This window comes from Lonchura striata, chromosome 10 (assembly GCF_046129695.1).
Source record: "Lonchura striata isolate bLonStr1 chromosome 10, bLonStr1.mat, whole genome shotgun sequence".
NCBI classification, from domain to species: domain Eukaryota; kingdom Metazoa; phylum Chordata; class Aves; order Passeriformes; family Estrildidae; genus Lonchura; species Lonchura striata.
In genome coordinates, this window is record NC_134612.1 from 8,782,443 (window position 1) to 8,803,818 (window position 21,376).

At 44.4% G+C, this 21,376-nt stretch overlaps 1 protein-coding gene and 1 long non-coding RNA gene across 2 annotated transcripts in view; one reads left to right on the forward strand and one right to left on the reverse strand.

The window, feature by feature from the left end:
• The window catches only part of EPHA4 (EPH receptor A4), a 104,568-nt gene extending 103,673 nt beyond the window's left edge, over positions 1–895 (reverse strand). The window contains exon 1 of the mRNA XM_021553675.2: positions 731–895. Within this exon, the coding sequence (XP_021409350.2) occupies positions 731–821 (91 nt within the window). The 5' untranslated portion in view covers positions 822–895. The remainder of the gene's footprint in view (positions 1–730) is intronic.
• A 3,851-nt stretch (positions 896–4,746) lies between these two features.
• Positions 4,747–19,372, forward strand: LOC116183976 (uncharacterized). Its single transcript, XR_004148695.2, has 4 exons — positions 4,747–4,825; positions 4,928–4,998; positions 16,348–16,417; positions 19,140–19,372. It is a non-coding gene; the product is annotated as an uncharacterized LOC116183976 (long non-coding RNA).
• The last annotated feature ends 2,004 nt before the right edge of the window (positions 19,373–21,376 follow it).

The following is a 21,376-nucleotide window of genomic DNA, read 5'->3' on the forward strand; positions in this document are numbered from 1 at the left end:
ACTCTCACTGAGGAATGGCATGCTGGTTTCCCGGCGCACCGGAGCCGCTCCGGGGCGCGGAGGGGAGCGGCGGAGTGCCGGCACACCTGCGAGAGACGCCGGAGCGCCCCTCGGAGCGTCCCGGCTCCGCAGCGCCCGGGACAGCGCGCCCGCACGGCAGCCACGGGCTCCAAGCCGGCACTTCCCCAGACCCCGGCGAGGCACCGAGAGGTCGGGCCGGGCTCCCGGGGCGACCGGCGCCGCACGCCCACGGCGCGGGACGGCCGCGGGCTTCTCCCGCAGAGCCGCCGCCGGACCGTCCCGCAGAACGGGCCGGACCGGGCCGCGGGGAACGGCGCGGAGCCGCCGAGCGCTCCCGGGAGAACCGGTTCCATGAGCCGCCCTCCGATCCCGGGCCGCCCCGGCGCCGCTGGCGGGAGCGCTGCGCCTCGGCCCGGCCGGGGCAGCGGCGGCGCGGGGGACGCGCGGGGCAGGCGGCGGCCGCCCCGCTCCGCCCCGCGACACCTGTGCCGGCTCCGCGGGCGGCCCCGGCCGCGCCGCTCCGGCAGCTCCGCGGCCGCCGGACGGGCAGCGAGCGGCCGGGGCAGCGCGGGGCAGGCGCCGTCCCGGCGGCGAGCGAGCGGCCGGGCGGGGAGGGGACGGGACAGCACCGCTGCCCGCCCGGGGACACCGAACTTCGCCCCGGCACCCCGCCGGGAGAACGCGCAGCCCGGCCGCCGGCGAGCCTCACCTTCGTTGGCGGGATAGACCCGAGAGCCGGTGACGGCGCCGCAGACGCCGACGAGGAGCGGGAGGAGGGCGCAGATCGGGACCCCGGCCATGCCGCCGCCGCGCTCCGGCCGCGCTATCCCAGCGGAATAACTGCCTACATGGGGCGCGCGGCGCGCGCTAGACATTGCCAAGGGGGCGGGGCCGGCCCGTCCGTCACCCGCCGCCGCCAATCGCCGCCCGCGCCGCGCCGCGCCGCGCGCCCCGCCCCGCCCCGCGGGCGCGGGGAGCCGGGCCGGGCGCTGCGGGGCGCTCCGGCGGGGCCGAGTGGGCAGCGCTGCCCCGAGCGGGCGGCGACCGCCAGCGGCGGGCGCTCCGCGGGGCTCTCCGACCGTAACAGTGTCCGAACTCCGAGAGATGACGGAAAAGGCGAAAAGACAAAGTTAGGCGAGGCAGAGCGGCGGGGGAGCCGCGGCCGCGGAGCGCACACGGACCTGCCCCGCGCCGAGCCCGCCGCGGCCCCGCGTCCCGGGAGCGTCCCGGGAGCGTCCCGGGAGCTGCCGCCGCCCCGCCCGCCCTGCCCGGCCCGGCGCCACCGTTGAGCAACAGCGCCACCTGGCGGGAGCAGCGGCTGCCGCGGCAGCGGCTCCCCGGGCCCGGGCAGGGACGGACCGGGACGGGCAGAGATGGACAGGGATGGACAGGGATGGGCAGGGACGAACTGGGATGTGCAGGGATGGGCAGGGATGGGCAGGGACGAACTGGGACGTGCAGGGATGGGCAGTGCGCGCGGCCGCTCTCAGCGGCGCTTCCCTTGTGAGCGGCAGAGGCCAGGCCCCGGCGCTCCCCGCGAAGGTGCCAATCGTTCACGCTTTTATGCACCGGGGCAGCGGCTGGGCGGGGCGGGCTGGTGGGAAAGCCGGGTTCGGAGCGATTCCCTCTGAACGCTGGGATCCATCGGGACGCACAAGCCCGTGCACATCCCGCTCGTCCGCAGCCGCACACGGGACGCGTGCACCCGAGCCGTGCCCGGCACACCTGCGTTGGCTGATGCCCTTAGGCTGTCCCCGCGAACCCGCGCGGCAGCCGCAGCCGCGCTTTGCTTTGAACGCTCCGAACACCCGACTTCCTAAAAAATACTCCAGATGCGCCTCGACAACAAAATCCTAGTTTTTAGAAGCCCGCTAAGCCTTGGGTGTGTCAGGCGGCGACAGCAGGCTGAGCATCCTCCTTGAACAGTCCGTACTCACGGAGCAGCCCCCGGACCTGTCTGTCTGTCCGGCCGTCCCAGCCGCCTGCCGGGACAGCGCTGCGGGACCGGGGCAAACCCAGCGGCGCCGCCGCTGCCCGCCCGTGCCGCTCCGTCCGTCGGCCGCTCTCGGTGCCGCTGCCGGAGCCTCGGGGAGCTCCAGAAGCGGCGCCTCCCTCCCGCGTCCTCCGCGCTCCCGCCGCGGCGCTCGGCGGCGGCGCTGCCTCAGTTTCCCGCAGAGTCGGAGCGGTAGCAGCCCCCTTGTCCCGCAGCTCCCCGGTCCCGCGGCGCCCTCTCGGCACGCCCGGCACTCCCCTCGCTCCGTGCGGGACGCGGCGCCTTCCCCCGGCTGCGTGCCAGCAGCCCGGGTCGAGCAGTCGCACCCAGACTCTCCGAGGATTCTTCCTCCGTCTAGGCGAAAACGAATCCTTGCCAGAGTTAGCTGGAGCTTCCGTACAGAAGCCCTTTACGGGCTCGATTAGCTAAAAAAATATTTAGAATGCGACTTAAAGTTTGAGTAACAATTCTGTGCATCGGGAAACACGCCTGCTCAGAATCTGCTGTTTTCTCTTTAAATCACTCTACGTTTCCCCACATCCACATATCTCTGAAATATAATACAAATACGGCCTTACTGACACTTCTTGCTTAAAAGATAGAGTGTCTTTCACCTGGTTTAATTTCAGGTCAAGATCTTGGGAGGATGCATTTTTTGGCTCTTAAAACTGCTGTTAAGAAGGTTTGGTGACACAGTATTTACAATGAGGTTCCTATTTCTGAGGCTCAGATTGTTTTCTTTAGCCTTGAACATTTCTTTTGGAGCTCCCACTGGCAGAGCCTTAAAGATAACCCTCCCAAGATAGCTGGCGTGCTTTTCTCTTTCCATAGAAAATAAATCTTTTAAGCGGCTGCTTGGATAATGGGAGTTAGAAAACAGTGTAGCCCAGTCAATGCAACTGTTAAAACTTGTACTTCCTGACTTTAATTATCTTCAAGAATTCTTGGCCTAATGAGAAGGAAGAAAAGGTTTAGTGCCATTTTTTTTATTTACACAGAAATATAGGCAGTCTTCAATTAAAACTATCTGAATGTTCTCTTCACATCTTTGATGCCTCTGACAGATCTACTACTAGGCAGGATAAACTTTATGGGAATGGTGGAGTATCAAAATGTCTTCTTGTTTTAATTAAAGTTGTTTTTGTGTCAATGCCAGAAGAGTCAGTCGTCATTAAAAATATATAAAATGTTTTGAAACCTTAAAAAATTTTCTGAATTTTAATGCAACTTTAATGCAACTTTCTTTAAAAAGTCAAATAAACACAGACAATGTAAAAAAGGCCTGCAAATGTCATAAAATAAAATGTTTGCAATCCTACCAAAGCTACTATATTTTGGCTCCAGTGTGGGGGGTTTTTTTAAGAAGTCTTGCCAAAATAATCACAATTTCCTTACTTTGTGTCATTTCAACGAATCCTAAAAGCCCAGCTTGGTTTTAACAGATGTCATTGATACTTGGACTAAATCCTGTTCTCGGCTTCAGCCAACAACTCCACCCTTCAACAAAGTATATGACATCAAAATTTATTCCTTAAAATTTTGTTACAGCTGTTGGAGCTGTTATATTTGTCTTAAATGCCTATTACCTGAGCAGCCTGCACTGCTGCCAACCTGACAACTTATGTTACTGTAACTCACTATCAGGAGTGATTTGGCTTTGATGGGAACTAATCATGTTTGCACCATCATCAAGTTTACACCATTTAAACGCTCAATTTAATGCAGCTCAATAAAGCACAGCCAGCATCTCTGGTATTTGTCTCAGAGCTTGTACTTGTCTCAGTTCCTTGGTGAAATTGTATTCACTTGCAGCAGACATTGTAATAATTATGACAGTGTGTTAATTGTTTGATCCTGTCTGCTGCAGAGAGGTCAGCCCCAGCCGAATTATTTAGAGATCAGGACTCGAGTGGTACAGACAAACAGGCACATGGACACACAAACACAGACTCTCTGAGAAACTGTAAATTGTCTTGAAATGTAAGGACTGAAATATTGTATTTCCTACTCAGTCAATATTTGTTCTCCTCGTATTTTATATCACTGAGGGAATATATTAGTGTATAAATAATTGGGCACTGACACAAGGGCGTTGTCTTGGATGTATCTCTGTAGTAAATATAATTTCTAGCAGAACACTGAATGGATATCAAATGTCTCAAACACATGTATGCTTATACATACAGAGATGCTTTATGTTTTTTCCAATCATAAACACAACATTTGTAAGTTACATTAAGCCCCTGAAAGGGCTGTGATTTTGGATGAACATTCGGTTCTATTTTTACTTTATCTTTTCATTCTCCATTTTTCTCTGTCCACCTACTCATGCTCGTCCATCTCCCCAGAAGCTTTTTGCTGTCAGTCAAGTGACAACCTCAGTAGGAAGCTCTGTGTGTTCATGGGCCTCCTGAGGCCCAGCACTACATTTAGAAGGGGGGAAGAAAAAAAAAAAAAAAAAAAAAAAAAAGGAAAAATAAGAAAGCACAAACGCTTCCTTTAGTATGCAATTCCACAGCCTGCAGGAAAAATTCATCCGTCTCCTCTGAAAAGCCTTTTCCTACAAAAATTCAATCCTCTTTACTCCACTCCCACACGACTTCCACACTACTTGGGTATTTGCAAAAGAGTGTAAAATAACCCCAGGAAGTGTAAGACTCACACAGAGTCTCATTGTCAAAGGAAATAATGCCCCAAAGGTGCACCTTTATCAGGCTTGGCACCAGTCAGTCACTGCCGGCTCCTTCCCAGTACAAGTGCTCAGATGTGCCCAGCCTTTCCCTCCCTGGATTTACTGATTCTTTTGGATCTGTGAGTATTAAACATTTGCCAGTAGATTACTTGACAAAATTTATTGCTAGCTATTTCAGAATAACAGCTTTTATTTGATATCTGTAATATTTCATTCCTCAGGTCATGTCTGCTTTAGATGAAGTTGGAGGCTGTAATACAAAAAGCTGTAGTGGGAGAACATCTCCATGAAGGTAATATACATTTCTATAAACATTTAGCTGGCAGAATGATTTTGTTTCAGCTGGGATTAGCAGGAGTTTTGCTGCTGACCTCAATAAGAAAAGGATCAGGTTTATAGCTCACTTGCAAATCCACTCTGCAAGAAAAAAGTGAGCTTTAGGCACTGTAGATTATTTACATTTCCTATTGTTAATCGTCATCATCATCACAAGATTTTCCTATTCATTACTGCCTTGATGTTGATTACAGGACCTGTGACAGTGGCTTTATTCAGAGTAGGCACACGGCATGACTTGACAATATGCAGACAGACAGATGCATAGATTTTTTGCCTTTTCTAAGCAGCAGTGCTAAGGGAAACTAGAGAAGCGTAAGTGAAATGTAACAGGATTTTAATCACAATGAAAGAGTATCTTTTATTACATTGGTCCTGGCAACACAACTCAAATTCAAATCTCATAGTTAGTCTAAAATGTATAATATGCCATTACCAGGTCCGTGAAAAGGAATCCTATCAGCAAAGCTATTTACAAATCCAGGAGTGTTTACAACGCAGATTATGTTTCCTAAAACAAATAAACCTAAAAGGGTATTGGCAAAAGGTAAAATCAGTAAAGATGAAGCAGATAAATAAGTGCACCAAAATGTCAGAACAGGTATTACAGCTTTTCAGTGAATGAGCAGATCAAATGTAAGCAATGCAGGCTCTCACTTCTGCAGCAGAGCTGTTGGCTTAGCTCACTGCAGCTCTCACCCTCAGCAAGGCTGGGGCAGGCAGAGACCTGCAGGATTTTCCTGTGAAAGTGTGACCAATAAACCAGAGCAAATAACTGTATAAGGCTGCCGGTTGTTTGCAGTGCACAGATGCTTGGCAACCTGGAGAGGAATGTGCCTGCCCACGTTCCACTGCGAGGTTATTTAAAGCTGTGGAGGTTAACAGGCACCTTAATTATTACAAACTGCTTTCGAATATCTCCCTTTTTGTACTGCCTGTCCTCAGCAGCTGCGCTTCTTACTCAGGATCATTTGGGAGCGGCGTCAGCTTCCAGAAATTAAAATTTGGCAGGGTGGTGATGTTGGCCCGGTGCAGGAGCGGTGCTGGTGGCAGGAGGGCTCTGGCAGGGCCAGGGCCACCAGCCAGAGGGGACACGCAGGGACAGCCTCGTCCCAAGGGCTCCGTGTGCCATTAATAAGGAAACAAACATCAGCCAAAGAGCCTCTGCCAGAAAGCGTGGGGAATCCGCCTGCAGCAGCTTCAGGGGAGCCTTAGCTGAACTGCAAAGGTAAAGCTGAAACTACAAACTGCATCCAGGCTTCCCTAAAAGCACCCACACATTTTTCTGCACTGGGAAAAACAATCAGGCAGGCAGACTTGGATTTTGTCTTTCAGGAATAGGGTCGCGGTTTAAGATTCTGAACCAGAGTCTGTCCTGTTCTAAAATAAAGATGAATTTTACCAGCAGCTCAGCTACTAAGCTTCAATATGTTGGCAGAATTGGGCCCTTCATGTGAAAACAGAATAAATCTAAAATTAATATAAATTAAAATGAAGTGTTTCCCAGATTTTTTTCATCCTGGAATTTTAGGTTTCCTGCCATAATTTACTAGAGGTATTACTAAAAAAATAAATCATTACTTTAATTGCACCAGTAAAAGTTCAGTATAAACAAAGATAATTTTTGTGCAAAAATCTTTGGATTGTCTTTTTTTGTAAAACTGTCAAAAGAATAGAGTGTCAGAGCTCTTACTCATTTTTATTCTGTGTTAGAGACAGCAATCTTTTCAGAGATTATTTATGCAATGATGGTACCAATCAAACTACATCAGAGACAGGTTCCCTACAGAGCACTGAAGCTTTCTGGCACTTCTAATAGAGTGTAAATTCTAATTAACTCAGATTAAACCCTCCTATCTGAGATGGTCCACCCATTATTATGAACAAAATATTGACAACCATATAGGAAAAAACTGTGTAAAATAAGAAAAAATACCAACTCCTCCTTCTTTTTTAATGTGTGCTATTTTTAATAGTAGGGCAAACTCCTTGTTCTTCTTTACAATTAAATAAAAAAATCGTTGCTTTTTGTTCCAAAAAGTGGAAACTATTAGTACACTTTTTTTCTATGCATGCAGGCATGACTGATACATTCACAGGACAGGAGAAAGATTAATTTTGTGAGTTTACCTCTGGGAGAAGAGCTCTGCTCCAAGTTCTGCACAGACCTCCTGAAACAGCCACTGCCAGCAACACATTTGAAGCTGGATGTATGTGATTGCCCACGTTAAAACTGTGATGCTAAATGAACATAAAGTCAGAGAGATTTGTAAGGATCCAGTGCCTGTTGTGCCATTGCTGCCAAGAAAATGGAGATGTGCAGTTTCTTGTGGTAACATCCATAAGGAAGTGTGGAGCTTGTGGTCTAGAGGTTGGCCAGCCTTTAAGTAATGGTGAGCTTACTCTGGATCTGAAGCACTGCCTGTGTTTTTCTGTCCTGATTTTAGATTACGTGTAAATACAAAAGAATGGTTGTTTATTACCTAAGAAACTACTTGTCCTATTTTAGGGAACCACTAATTGGAAGGAGTGTATGTGCTCTAGTTCACTATTTGCACTGATTTTGTAGCAGAATACTGCAAATTCTGGATTAACTTAATTTAAGCAAAATAGTAGGCACAGAGGTGAAAAACTGCAAGGACAATGGGAAAAAAACTCAAAACATCGCTCACATTTCTTAGAAAAGTGGCAGCCATTATTTTTCTCAGTGCTGCCACTGATATTGGAAGAGTTCAGAGAATAAGGTTGTTGTGCTGGGCAATGCTGCCAGAGTATTTCCTTGTTCTCTTTTTATTTATACCCATCTGCTGGGTCTTGTCATGCACTGAGATATTCTTGTACAGCTTTTAGCACAACCAGACCTCAAATCCACTCTCAAGGAACTGAACATCACTGTTGCATTAGGACAAAAGGTGTTCACAGGTCTTATACCTGCATTACACATTTCACAGGCATGAAACTAATTTTAAGAATTTTTAGATTTCTGACATGTAAATTAGTTCCTCCTATTTCCTACACCAAAGGCACCACAAACAATATTTCTCCAGCTGCAAACACTCTTTGTGTGTCCCATTTCCCTCTGTGTTTTCCTTCAGCAGTAGCTATCTCATTCCCTTAATGGAAGTCAGACCCAGACCCTGAACGTATTTTCTTGTAAGCAGATCGGTAACAGTAAGGAGAAGGGACACATCTCCCTGAATTCTACCTTAAGGCCAGATTTCCATTAAAAATTACTCATTGGTGTTTTACTGAGACAGTCAATTGTAAGACATTCCTGACACGTATGCCGTTGATATTTCCGGTGATATTTTTTTCCCAGTGAAGTCATCCTGCAGTATTCTGAGGTAAATAGCAAAAATATTAAGTTTGGGGAGAAATGTGCAACCACTACAGCTTTTACAGGCACAAAAATGCCACCCCTTCAGCTACCTCCCGTGCCCACTCACCATTACTAATCCTTATTCACACAACCACACTGGCCACGGTTTCCAATGCAGACCAAAATTAGTAGTGGAAAACTTGCTTGCCTTGCTTGAACAATGGGTTCAATTCTAAGAGAGAGTGTGACTAACTATTTGCCTTGACCCATTGTGATCCCTTGTCCCCCATTTCCAGGGCTTGCACAGGACCAGGAAAACAGCAAACAGTCATTTGCAGCGTGTGTGAAACAAAAGGAAAGGATTCTTGGTTGGGTTTTTTTTGTCCTCTCCCTTCTGCACAAAACGAACACCCATAGCAAAATTTATGGGTTTTCTTCCCTTGATTACTATGTGAAACTTTCATCAAAATATATATTTGGGAGAAATCAAGTAAAAGAAAATATAGATTTGTTTGAGTTTCACTCACATCCACACCCCATTCCAAAATATCAAAAAATGCCAGAAAGATACTCAAACAAAGAGCTGTAAAAGTAAAACAGATTCCCAGCGGTGACATCTGTTAGTATAAGGATTATTCAAACATCTCTAGTTTTTCAAAGAAATGCCAGGATGTCTTCCTACCAAAAGGCAACTCAGTCTAATATCCTCCTTAGCTAATCTACATACAGACCATGTTTCTATATTTTGTTGGCACTAGAAAACTCACATGTTTGTCTTGACATGGAAATAAAAAGCAATTCAAAGGGAATCTGAAAGTGTGTATACTGGGGAGGCAGCTTAAACTGACCTTGGGATTAGAGAATTATCTTTTTGTGAAGCTGAGCACAATTATCAATGCATGGTTTGGTAAGAAATACATTTCTTCTGAAAGCAACTTTATCATCTAGTGCAAGACAGTTTCAATTTAAGAGGACAGCAGCATGATAAGGTGGTCTGTAAAGAAATATTTTCAGTCTGTTTTTGATACTTTTTTTACCAATGAACACAAACAGGCACGCAAATGTGCAAAACCTGGATAAACATGCTGCCAAGCACGTGGATGGAAGGCAAAACCAAAAGGACCCACTAGAAACCATGCTGTAAACAGAACCAGAGGCCATAAAGCTACTCTAGAGCTGTCCCAGACACAGCGTTCTCCATTCTGCTCAAATTTCTCAGGTGGCAGATGCAGACCACCTACACACAGAGCCTCCTGGAGAGAGCTCTGGGCACCACTCCCTTTGTGTCAGTGCAGAGCAATGGCACCGGGGATGGCGTGAAGTGACGCCAGCAGCTCCACACCCCGTGTGGAAACACCTGATGGCTTCATCACACTGGGAAGCTCCTAGAGCTCATAAACTGATGAATAAAATTTACCTGAGGATTGCAGCAATATTTATAGCCTTGAGAATTAACACATTGGAACGTGAGGTTTCCAAAGCTTGCGCACAGAAACTTGATTTGGGAGATATTTATCAGTGTACCAATGAAATCAAATATAAGACAGTATTTAGCCTGATTCCAATGCATGGTGTTTGTAAGTGCTAATGATTTTTTTTTTTTCCTTTAATTAAAATTCCCTTTAAAGTGTTCTCTAAATAAAACATTGCTTAAAATGCATCTGCTTCAGAGTCTATCACTCACACTAAGCTTTCAGAAAAAAAAATTTCCGCAACTTAAAAGGCACTATAGGATATTTAGACTAGAGTTATCTCACAACATGTTCTCTGGCTGCTCTGTTATTTGAGCTCTAAATGTTAAACATGTGAAAGCAACATAAAAGGATCTTCCCTTTAAAGCACATTTTCCAAATTCTCTCTATCTGTTATTTAGAACCCCATAAAGATCTGTGTGTGTCTACCCATCTGCAACCACATTTATTTTTGCATGTTTTTGAGTGCATATCTCTCAGTGTCATAAGGTCTTCATAAATAAATCAACCTACTTAGATCTGCATGCTTTGAATAACAAGTCAGCCACCAGCAGATGGATACATTTTTAATTAGGTAAGCAGTCAATGCCTGTTGGTTTGAAAACTCTCTTGTTTCTCTTAAAAAGACGGAAACTAACCAAATTAAATCCAAAATTGCAGTGGGACAGCACAGTGGTTTTAATCTGCATGTAGCTGCAAATCAGCTTAGGTCCCAGCCTGTGAGACAGCTTGAACAAATGCAATATTTTATATCAAACAAACCTCAAAGTGAAATATTTAAGGATCTTGCAAGAATACGCTGTAAACAGTATGTATTTTTCAATAACACATGCGGTTACTTATGCAATCTTCTCACTTGAGCAAGACTCTGATCTTAATTCACTTACTGTGTTGCCTTTGCAATCTCTTAAGCAAAATATTTTTAAGCAGCAACTTTTAATTTACATAATCAGACATACTTTCCCAAATAACATGGAAGAAACTCAGCATTAACAACATCTTGTACCGCTTAAATAATCCATGAAAAGAAACTTCATCAGTTCCAGTTAAAAAGTTTTCAGTTTTGAACTGGGAACAAAATTTAGTATGACAGATATACATCTTACTTGTACTAAACTTTCCATACTCCTCTGAACTTGTCCAGCTCCTGGAAGTCCAGGTAAATGCTCCAAGGCAGAGAGCCCCAAAGGAGAGCTCCATGGACTTCCAGAGCACCCTCGTGCCTGCAGGCGATGGCTCAGCCCAGAGTCACTGTCCCCAGCTCCCCTACCCCTGATGTGCTCTCCCCTTTGGCTCCCACTCACCAAAACAAGGCCTTTTGTGTCCCTTTAGTTCTTTCTCCCATAAGAGTCTGGAAGTTTTTCTGTAGTTTCCCAAGCGTCTTGTGTCACTCTCATGAGCCAGTGAAATGAATTCGAGGGAACAATCCTCAGGCCAGGAAGGCAGCAGAGCTGGCAGCAGGCTGTGCCTTCATGGGCTGTGAGGAGACACCAGGGCAGCCCTGCCTGCCCAGCCAGCGCTGGCACTCCCAATTCTCCTCCCCAGGCTGAGCAGTGACCAAGAGACACCGTGTCCCACACAAATTCCACCTGCCTCAGTGTGCCCAGGTAGTGCAGACAATTGTCCCTGGAACAAAAAGGCTGCTCTGGCAGTGGAGAGCCAGGGCAAAACAACTGTCCCCTGCTTGGCTAAACCCCCCTGCCCCACCCTGCTGTGCACACTGACCCCACTGTGCAGCTGCTCTGTACCTGACACCCAAAACTGTCAGAATTTCAGGGGCCAGCATGAGGGTCTTACGTTGGCATTGAGGCGACAAAATAAATTCTTTTTGATCCTCATTTAGTTTTATGCTTACAAAAAGGAATAAAATTCACAGAGTAGAGAAAATCTCCAGACATAAAATCTGATACTTAAACAAAACAGATTAAAAGTAAATGGGCCAGGTTTAATCTTTGATGTCACTTCCTTGGATTTCATGATACAACACCTGAGGTGAATTTTTTCCATTTTACTGCAGCACACTCTTTTTCCTGCATAAGCTTATGGTAAAATAATAACCAAGTTTCCCATATGTTAAATAGTAAAATTTAGTTCTATCATTTCTTTCTATACCTTTACAGTTCTCCTCAGTTGACTAAATGGAAAATACTATATCTCTGGAGCAGGCTGGAAAAGAAATAAAGGTCTGACTCTCATCCTAGTTTTATGGGGATTGTGCTGATGTAATTGTACTGATTTCTAGGAAATTGCTTCAGATTTGTGCCATTAGTTAGATCAGAATCTAGATGTCAGTGCACCCTGAAAATACCCAGCTCTGCAAAAAGGTTCTGGATTACTCTGAGTTTTACATCCTGAAGTCTAATTGCACTATGTAAAATAACATTTATTAAAGATCAGATATGAAACATAAAGATGGCAATTATTTGAAACTTTAGGATGTAATATTTGCTCACTGATCTACATGGGCCATTATGCTAAAAAACTGCAGTAGTACAGGAAATAAAATGTCTCTTATATGTGGCATGATTTTACATTCTTAGTCAAAATGAAAATACTGCAAGATGGAGAATATTAGTAGGGGCACTCTGAGGCCAACTTGTATTGTTTAGAAAATCTTTTTAGCTGATAGTTCCTGTCCTGTGCTACAATTTTCCTTGTGCCTAGTCTGAGATATGTGTTGTAGCTTACAATTGAGAGGGAAGGAAAATATTTTAATTTAAGAGTTGCTGCTGATGAGTACTCACCATATTTATTTGTAAAAATTACAGTGGGCTGTGCAGAGCCCTACTGCTCCCATGTACAGCAGCAGTCCTGAACAACCCCAGCACGGCTCTTGGAGCTCTGCAGGCTGGAAGGCAGATGAAGGAAAGGGGCAGCGTGCCCACTGGTGAGCTGGGGGCTGACAAAAATGGGATGAAAACACCCTTGCTGTATTTCAGCTCCACATTAGCAAATTAAATATCAATATGACAAAGGGAAGGGTAATTTGAGTCCTACGCATTCAATTATTTTTGTATTGGGACCTGGAGCCTTGTGTTCAGACTACCCTGTAGACCATCCAAATAGCATCGCCCTGACTCAGAGGAATAGACCTCATCAGACAACCACCACAGTCTTTGTTTTACCACTTTTTACAGTTTCTTGGAAGGAGATAGGAAGCCAAAAACTCATGAGTTTTTTTATGGGCAACAGTAGAAAGATGAAGCCTTTCTATTGAAATAATGGAATTTATGATTTAGATTGATCTGATTATCAATATCAGAATAAGTTAAAGGAGGATTATGCTTGTTCCATTTAACAGGATTTCCTATTTAACAGGACTTAAACAACTTAAAAATTTATGTTTTAAACAATAAGAAGAGTTGGTGTAAATTTCAAACAATATTATTTTTGCTTATCCTTCAATCCTGTCCTGACCTCCTCTCTTAGAGTCTCTCAAGTAAAATAGTGTATAAAATCTTAAAGAATACAATACTATTGCTCAATTTTGTCTGCCTTTCATTAACATTTATATGAGTTTATGCCATGCCTTTTGCTGCTTTCCAGCTGATAAATGTTTTTTTAATATTGCGCACAGATCATTTTGCTTATAATCAAGGAAGAGAAATTAAGTTTAACATCTGAGAGCTTTAGGCAAAAATGTCAAGCGTGGCCCAGATGACCACATGAGAGCTGCAGCCTCTCTTTGTGCCCCAGATTGGCTGGTATTGTTTTGGTGCTGCTGCACTGGAGCAACAGAGCTAACGTAATTATGAGACCGGGCAACATCTGGCAGGTTTGGCACCCAGCTCACAATCGACCGCGGGCTCGGGTCACGGCATGAACGCGCCCCAAGCGCACGTTAGCGTGCGCAATCATAAAGCTGCATTAGCCAGCAAGGGCCAGCCCGGCATTCCTGGGTTTCATCGCCCCACAGAACTGATGGCCCGCAAAAGAGCAGTGGCACCACACACAAAAGTGACGATGCCGGAGAGACTGATGCGCTGCGGGCGGTGTTTGACATCTCCTGGCTGCGGGCTCTTGTGTGCTGTGATTTATGTCACCCTAATGATTGATTACTCTCAGATCAGCCCCATTCTACCATATCTCTGAGAATTTCCCTCTTCTTCAAACATCTTTTTGTTCCACCAGCCCTAGGCTGCAGATGGCATCAACCCACGCATCTCCATTGTTTGAAGCCTGCGATGACTCCACCATTCTTTGGGGGAATGCTCATAGTCGAGCAGCTAGTGTCCAATTAAGTCCTGAAACTGTGGCTGGGGGCACTTTAACCTTTTTATTTCCTTGCTCTCTTAGGAATTTCATTTCCCATGACAGCTGCAACTCAACAATACCTAAAAAAGTCATCAAGAACGAAAATCAGAAGGAGACGTATTTTTAAGGTTATGGAAAAGAGCTTCAAGTGACGGCTACAGCTGCATCTGTCACACCTCCATAAAGGTTCTTCTGATCATGTTTCACAAAGTGAATTATCATCTCTGGCATGCAGCATTACAGCAGACTCTGTGTAAAGACAACAGGCTAAAGCTTCTGCATGCCGGGAAGCCAAAAATGCCCCTGGGATGCTTATGCAAATCATTCGTTTTCTCTGATATCTCAACCACTCTGTGTGACACATAAAATATCAATGACTCAATATTCATATGATGGAAAAACAGAAGAATCCAGTGTATCAAGAAAACATTGATTTTTTAAAAATCTTTTTGATTTTGGCAAATCTAATCGGGCACAGTGTCAGGGGAATTGGTATAGTGTATAGTAAATGTCTCAACTTCTTTAAATCACAGCAAGCAACTACAACAGACTTCATTAGTTCGTATTTTCTCCTTCATTAGAAAGCAACACCACCAAAAAGAAGATATTTCCAACTACTTCAGTCACTGACTGAAGATGTCCAAAAGAACTTCACGCTTCCACAGAAGGCTTTTTCTGTCACTGTGTACATGCAGTACTGCTGCCCAGTGCTCTCTGGAGCTCTGTGTACTCTCTTTCACTCCCAGAAGCCCTGGCACATAGAAAGGGATAGACCACAACTCCCAAGAAATCCTTCCAGCTTCAAGTTCCTCAAATAGCACCAAACACCATTAGTCAGATGCAATACCAAGAAGTAGCAGAAAAAGCTTTGCTTTTTGTCACTCAAAGCACAGACTAATTTGGGGTTTAGGTAGGATGTAACAAAGTCTACAACACATTTCATTTATCAACAATATCTGCAAAGGGATCAGTTCCTGTATCCTCATGGTCAGGATTCAAGCCACAGGGTACACTGAAGCCCATCAGTTTCAGAAGGAATTGGGCTCCTGTCTGACAAGCAACACCATCACTGTATGTACAATGCAGAATTTCCTACCTTCTGTCAAAAGCCAGTGAAAACTTTCAGCTGCACTGGGGAGATCTGGTCATACCAGACAAAATATTCAAAGGACTCACATCATGCTAAAAGGCTGGGGAAAAATACCAGAGAAAGAGGGTAAGAGCAATAGGTCAGCTTGTCCCGGCCAAAGTTATGACTAATTGCACTTTTTCTTAAAACAAAATGATCTTAAACTGTGGCATTTAATAGTTCCATGGACACAGTTAATTTTTCACCCAGTGCTGCTCATCTCTTGCTTTGTTTAATTTTTGTACAGGTAACAAGGGATGCAAGATAGCTGTCAATGGCTCCAAGCCTGGATGTATCCTCAGAGTGAAGATCAGAAGCACTGATCTGTGTTTTCCTTTTTACTTTTTTTTTTTTTTAAATAAGTATCTAAGGAGTTCCTGTGAAAGCATTTAATGTAACTGGGTCACAAAGAATGAAAGCTGTCCTTGGGCAGCCTTTGAACAGGCACAAATATGTTTTCCTCTTTAGTTCTTTTTCAGCACAGCAGAAAACATAAGCCCCTTTCCATAAGCTTTATTTCATTTTTAACAGGCTCTGCAACTCCTGAGAACCCATAAACAGTGCTGAAATGTAATTCAAATAGTCTTCGATACACACACTCCAGGTCTGAGTCCCATTTAAACTAAGGTTTGCATTATCTTAACACCTGCTGTAAAACACTTTTCATTGCTGGAATGCAAGGAAGGATTTAATTTTAGGGAGAGGGCTGATCAAAATATTTTGACACAGCCAGTTCCAACAGGAAGTCCCGTGCAGCAGAGACAGCCACCCACAAGGGCCTGACCAGTATTGATCCTTACTGAAACCCAGCTCTCATTGGTTTAGTTTACCCAAATGCTGTGGATGTGTAGAACTTTTTAGACTCAAGGAAAGATGGTGAATATGTTTCTGAAAGAGGGCAGATGAGCCCATGTGCTCTGACAGTGGTGAGTGATCCCTGTCCTGGCTGCCTTTGCAGGAGCAGGACAAACTCACAGTGTCCCATAACATGTTTTTACTTACTGCTTTGGGGCACAGTAATCTTAGTCTTAGCATTTAGATATGTTCAGTATAATCTGGGTGCAATGAATAATAAAAAAATGTATATATATTTGGAGAGTTGAGAGCTTATCTATGGCTTTCTTTTGCCAGACTGCCTTTAAGCTGCTTTGTGATCCCCTGATGGCTGCCCACAGCTGCCATGAGCTACAGCAGCTCTCAGGTAAGAAAAAATTATTTGAACTGATGGAATACCTGCATAGCAGGGTGAGGTGATGGTGAGGAGAGCTTCTCTTCTGTCTATATCGGCCCAGAAAATAGGTTAGACAGCTCAGTCAAAAAAAAAAAAAAAAAAAGCAAAAAAACCCCTATTTGGTCATTGGGCAAGACGGTCTTTGTCCAGTTTACTTCATTGCTAAGCAGTAAATTATGTTTTTAAAGATAACTCTGCATCAATCAGCTAAGCATCAGACTTTCAAAGGCTGTGTAAAAGGTACAGATTCACATGCACCCATCTCTCTGCTGCACAAACTATGTGCTTTTCTCAGTACTGTTTTCGTGAAAATCAGGATGGCTTTAACGCAGCCAAGCACTTAAGCTTAAGTATTGAGTATAAAAGCACCTCTCCTGACTTCCTCGAGATTATTCATGTGCCTGCCTTTGGCATTTAAGCACTAAGTTGAGCCAAAATCCATAGTGTTATCTAAAGGAAATAACTGAATATACTGGATTAAAACACTTACAAATGTTGTGAGCACCATTGCTGTGGGGAGCCTGTTTTGTAAAATGGGTAATGTTTATAGAATAAAACAGGACAGAGGTTTCTACTGCTCTATCACCTGAATCCAAATGAAGAGACTGAGGAGTTACAAATAGAGAGCCACAGACTGGCAGGGATTTGTGGAAGTCATTTTATCCAACCTCTTTCTCAAGCAGAATCACCTACCACAGGCTCCCCACAACCATGGGCATACTTGTTCTTTTGAAAGCATATGAATGCTAGAAACACCTCCAAGCAAAACAAAACAAACAAACAAAAACATAGAAATTCATATTATGAGTAAGTTTACAGATTCCTGAGAGAACTGAAGTCAAAGCAAAGACTTGCAGGAGAACAGAAACAATCATGAACAGCACAAAATAAACTCTCCTCAGTTTCCAATCTGACAGTAACTGATGATCTTAAGATAATACATCATACATCATTTTGGCCTAAAGACAGAGACAGTTCTTTTTGTGAAGTAACATCCCCTGCAAAAGGACAGAACATTCTCTCAACTCAATCTCTACACCTCTGTTTCATAAAGAACTTGGGGATATGACTGAAGGAAGAATTGGGTCTATTCTTCCAAAGAAAATAGGAGAAGCTGTACATTTTTCAAAATTTTTTTGCCTGATGAAAACTATAGAGTTTTACATTTATTGTTTTTTGCATGGGAGGAGGAAATGAGCCTTGTACAGAAATGATCCTTTGAAGGCATCAGCTGGCACAGTACCACACCATAAGTGCTGATGGGGATTTTGCAATGCAGACAGAGATTCCATTGCCATGGAAAAGCAGGATCTCCATCCCAGGCTGTACAGCTCACAGATCCACATGAGATCTGACACAGACAATGGTTCTGCTTCCACTGTTTGACTCAAAGTCACAGACAGCAGAACCCATGGACAGCAGTGGGCTCTTCCCAAAAACAAAGCAGTCAGAAGAATGGAGTGGCAATACTCATTTCTAGACACTGCACATGCTTTCCAGGCTCCCTGCAGGAGGTATTTCTGTATAAAGATGGACTAGGCTACTGTTGAAATCATCTATGTTCTAAACACTGTTCTAATAAAGTTTCTGTGAAAATAAGCCTTGACAGTAGGCTCAGAATACAGGATTTGCTTTTTGACTTCTCTCCCCAGTGAATATAAGCCTGATATGTAGACCTCTGCCTGAAGTTCTGTTTCATGTCAACTGAAAGAGAGAGGTAAAAATAAAACCAAACCAAAATTCACTCCTAACACCTTCTGAGTTTCCATGCTCTCATCAGGCCTGAGATATTCATGGCAAAGGCACATCTTACCTGGAAACACAGGAAGGAGTGATCAGTGGCCAGATCTGTGTTATCAGTAAAAGAAGAAAGATTTATTTTTTTCTTTTCTATTTTTAGTGGCATTTATTTAGTAACTCCACTAAAAATCAAACAATGTTCATCTATCTATGACCAGCATATAGCTCATAAAGAAGAATCAGTAGTTTGCAATTTCAGCTCAGTCACTGTAACTTTTCTTACACTCTCTTCTAGATTTCTCTTATTTATTTATTGCATTTCTAAGGATTTTCTGTTAGGGCCCGTGGACACGTGTACATAACAGCCATAAAAATCAAAAATGCAATCACAATCCCTGACCAAACAGGGTTAGTGAAAAAAATGATTTATGCTCTGCACAATTCCTCTATGTGTTAAGCTTAACAGAAACAATTGTTCTTGTTCCAACTGCACTCGTAACACAATCACTACATTTGCCCTTGAAAATGTCTGCCTAAGAACAACACACCTCCCAGGGTTAAAGAGCTGGGCTTTGGGGTTTTTTTTGCCCCAGATCAGAATCTTTTAACATAAAAGGTTCAGAGATTTCTTTTGAGCTACTACGATGGCTGTAGCCCTGCACAGGGTCAGGCAGCAATGAGCAACCCTGCTGTAATGGTGGGTTTTCTGCTATTCCCCCTCCAGTGCAGAATAAATGTCCTTTTGTCACTCTGTGGAGTACTTGATTTCCCACAGAATGGTTTATTTCTGCAGAATTCTCCAGGCACACAAACCATTCTGTTCTGGTGAGCTCTGCACGTCTTATTCATGGTAATTACGTTCACATCTTTGATCTCAGATGAGATCTCTTGTGCATATTTTGTTCTATTTATGTCTTTGATCTTGTTACTTGTTTTTCCCCCTTTTTTCCAGTTGCCTGCCTTTCCATTTGAAAGATATTCATCCTACATCACTTTAAAGACAAAAGGTGAAGCAGTGCTGTATGTATCCTAAGTAACCTTGCAGAATATACAGGAGCGCCGAGCAATTTTGTGAGCAGAGCACATCAGGGTTTTGTCTCCCAGTTTAAACGAGCAGCATCACATCGTGCTGCTGACACCAAGAGTGTATCTAGGCAGCTGAAAACAAGATGTGGTACAGAGAAGAGTATATTAAAAAAAAAAAAAAATAAAAGCTAGTTATTGTGATGACCACAGTGACAGCAGATTACCCTGGCAGAGAAGAGCCACACGGGAGTCATGAGTGTGCAGGGCCAAATCTGCTCTCCATGGCAACAGGCAAGTGACAGGGGACAGCGTGGCAGGGGACAGCCTGGCAGAATCCTCATGTGGAGCAGGGACACGCTGTCCCAGCCCTCACTGCCTGGCCAGGCTCTGCAGCTGTGTCAGTGCTGGAAGCTTCGGTCTCCAAAGCACCTTTGCAGCAGACTTGACCCATAACAGGCATTTACAAATAAAGGAAGCAAAAAATACTTGTATCTTTTCAGGTGCTTGTATTGTTAATACTTAAATAGTGAAAGCATAGCTGTGCTAGCATCCTGCACAGTGGTGGCTCTGGTGCTGAGCAAGGAGCTCCTCAGTGGGTGCACAAGCATGCGACAGCTCTGGCACTTAAAGTCAACAGCATCTGGACTTATGGTTGAGAGTAAAAATGCAATACTGTTGCACTAAAGCTGGTTCTTCACTAGTTATCAAAGCAGAACAGAGGAGTAACATTTCCAGGGCTCCAAATTACCATAGTAAAATGACCTGAATTGACTACAGCATTTCATGGGGATTAAGCTGAAAGAGTAGCTGAATCGCCAGTTACGAAAGCATATGCATGGATAGGTCAGAGCTACTTAAAACAACCATCTCAAACCCCAAATTCAGCCAAAACTTAAAACCAGCTCTTTACTCTGAAACAGTTGCATTTATAATTCCCCTCCTCTGTGCTGGCTTGGCTGAAACAGCAGAGACCTGACAGCAGATCTATGTTGTGACACAGCCATGGAAGAATCCTCTGCTCTCCTTTATCACCTCACAGACAACATTTCATATCAGTTATACATACAGAATCATCACAGAAGGCTAGCAGGCTGGTTAAGGGTGAATGACAGTTTCTATCTGAGAATTTATATCAATTAATCAAGACATCGATGCTAGAATTTCTCGAGCTATGGGAAGCATGTAGACTGGGGGCAGAAGGCTTCATAGGGCAAGGTGTTTCTAAATGCCTACATTTATCTGCCAGACCTCAGAGAATTCTCAAGCAGCCAGTATGTTCATCCAGTATATAGCACTGAGCTTCTCCCTGATTGTCTCCCTGTGAAACACATGGGAGGTATACTACAGCTACCATGTTATGGCAGCATAGGGCTCCTAGTGCCTGAGTCACTGCCTGCAACGTGTGTGTAACTAATTTCTCTGAGATCTCAATTACCTCTCCCTTCATCCTGTTGTGAAAGTGGAGTTGTTATCTCAGCAGGGAATATTAGTGTCACATTGCTTACTTTGCACAGGTTCCTCTCCACATGACTAATCCTTCACCCATGGGTATAAAGGTGCAGGGATTTGTTGCTAAAAGCTGTGTGAAAATAGCAGACAGAAGCTTTAACTCCCAGGTCATCCCTAATCCAATGGATTAGCAGTCACAGAACGTATGAGCAATTAAGATGGTGAACAAACTTTTCATTAGGATAACCCTAAAAGGACACAACATTATCAGGATATTACTATTTTGAGAAAGGGAAGAGAGAACCTTCAAATTATTTAGGCTTTATTTGCCTTAATTCCAGCAGACACAGCAAATGTTTCTTTAGAATCTCCTCAGAAGCTAAGCTCATATTGTCTCCTGCCTTCCAAAAACACATCAGAAATTTCATTTTGTTATTCTGGATGAGCATTTCCCCAAGCTACTCTCATTTTAAAGCAGAACCAGTAAATACTTTGCAACCAAAACCTCTCTGCTAGCAAGATCCCTCCCACAGCAACTGAAGTGCCTTCTCAACTTGAGCCACAAATTGTGCAACAGTTATGGCACTTGCTGTCTTTGATGATGTGCAGACATCCCAACCTTGTGCAACCCAACAATGTTCCATGGGAAAGTCCTTTCTGTGTAAATTTAAGGTAAATGGAAAGAAACCTTGATGCGTGTAATCCCATTTTAAA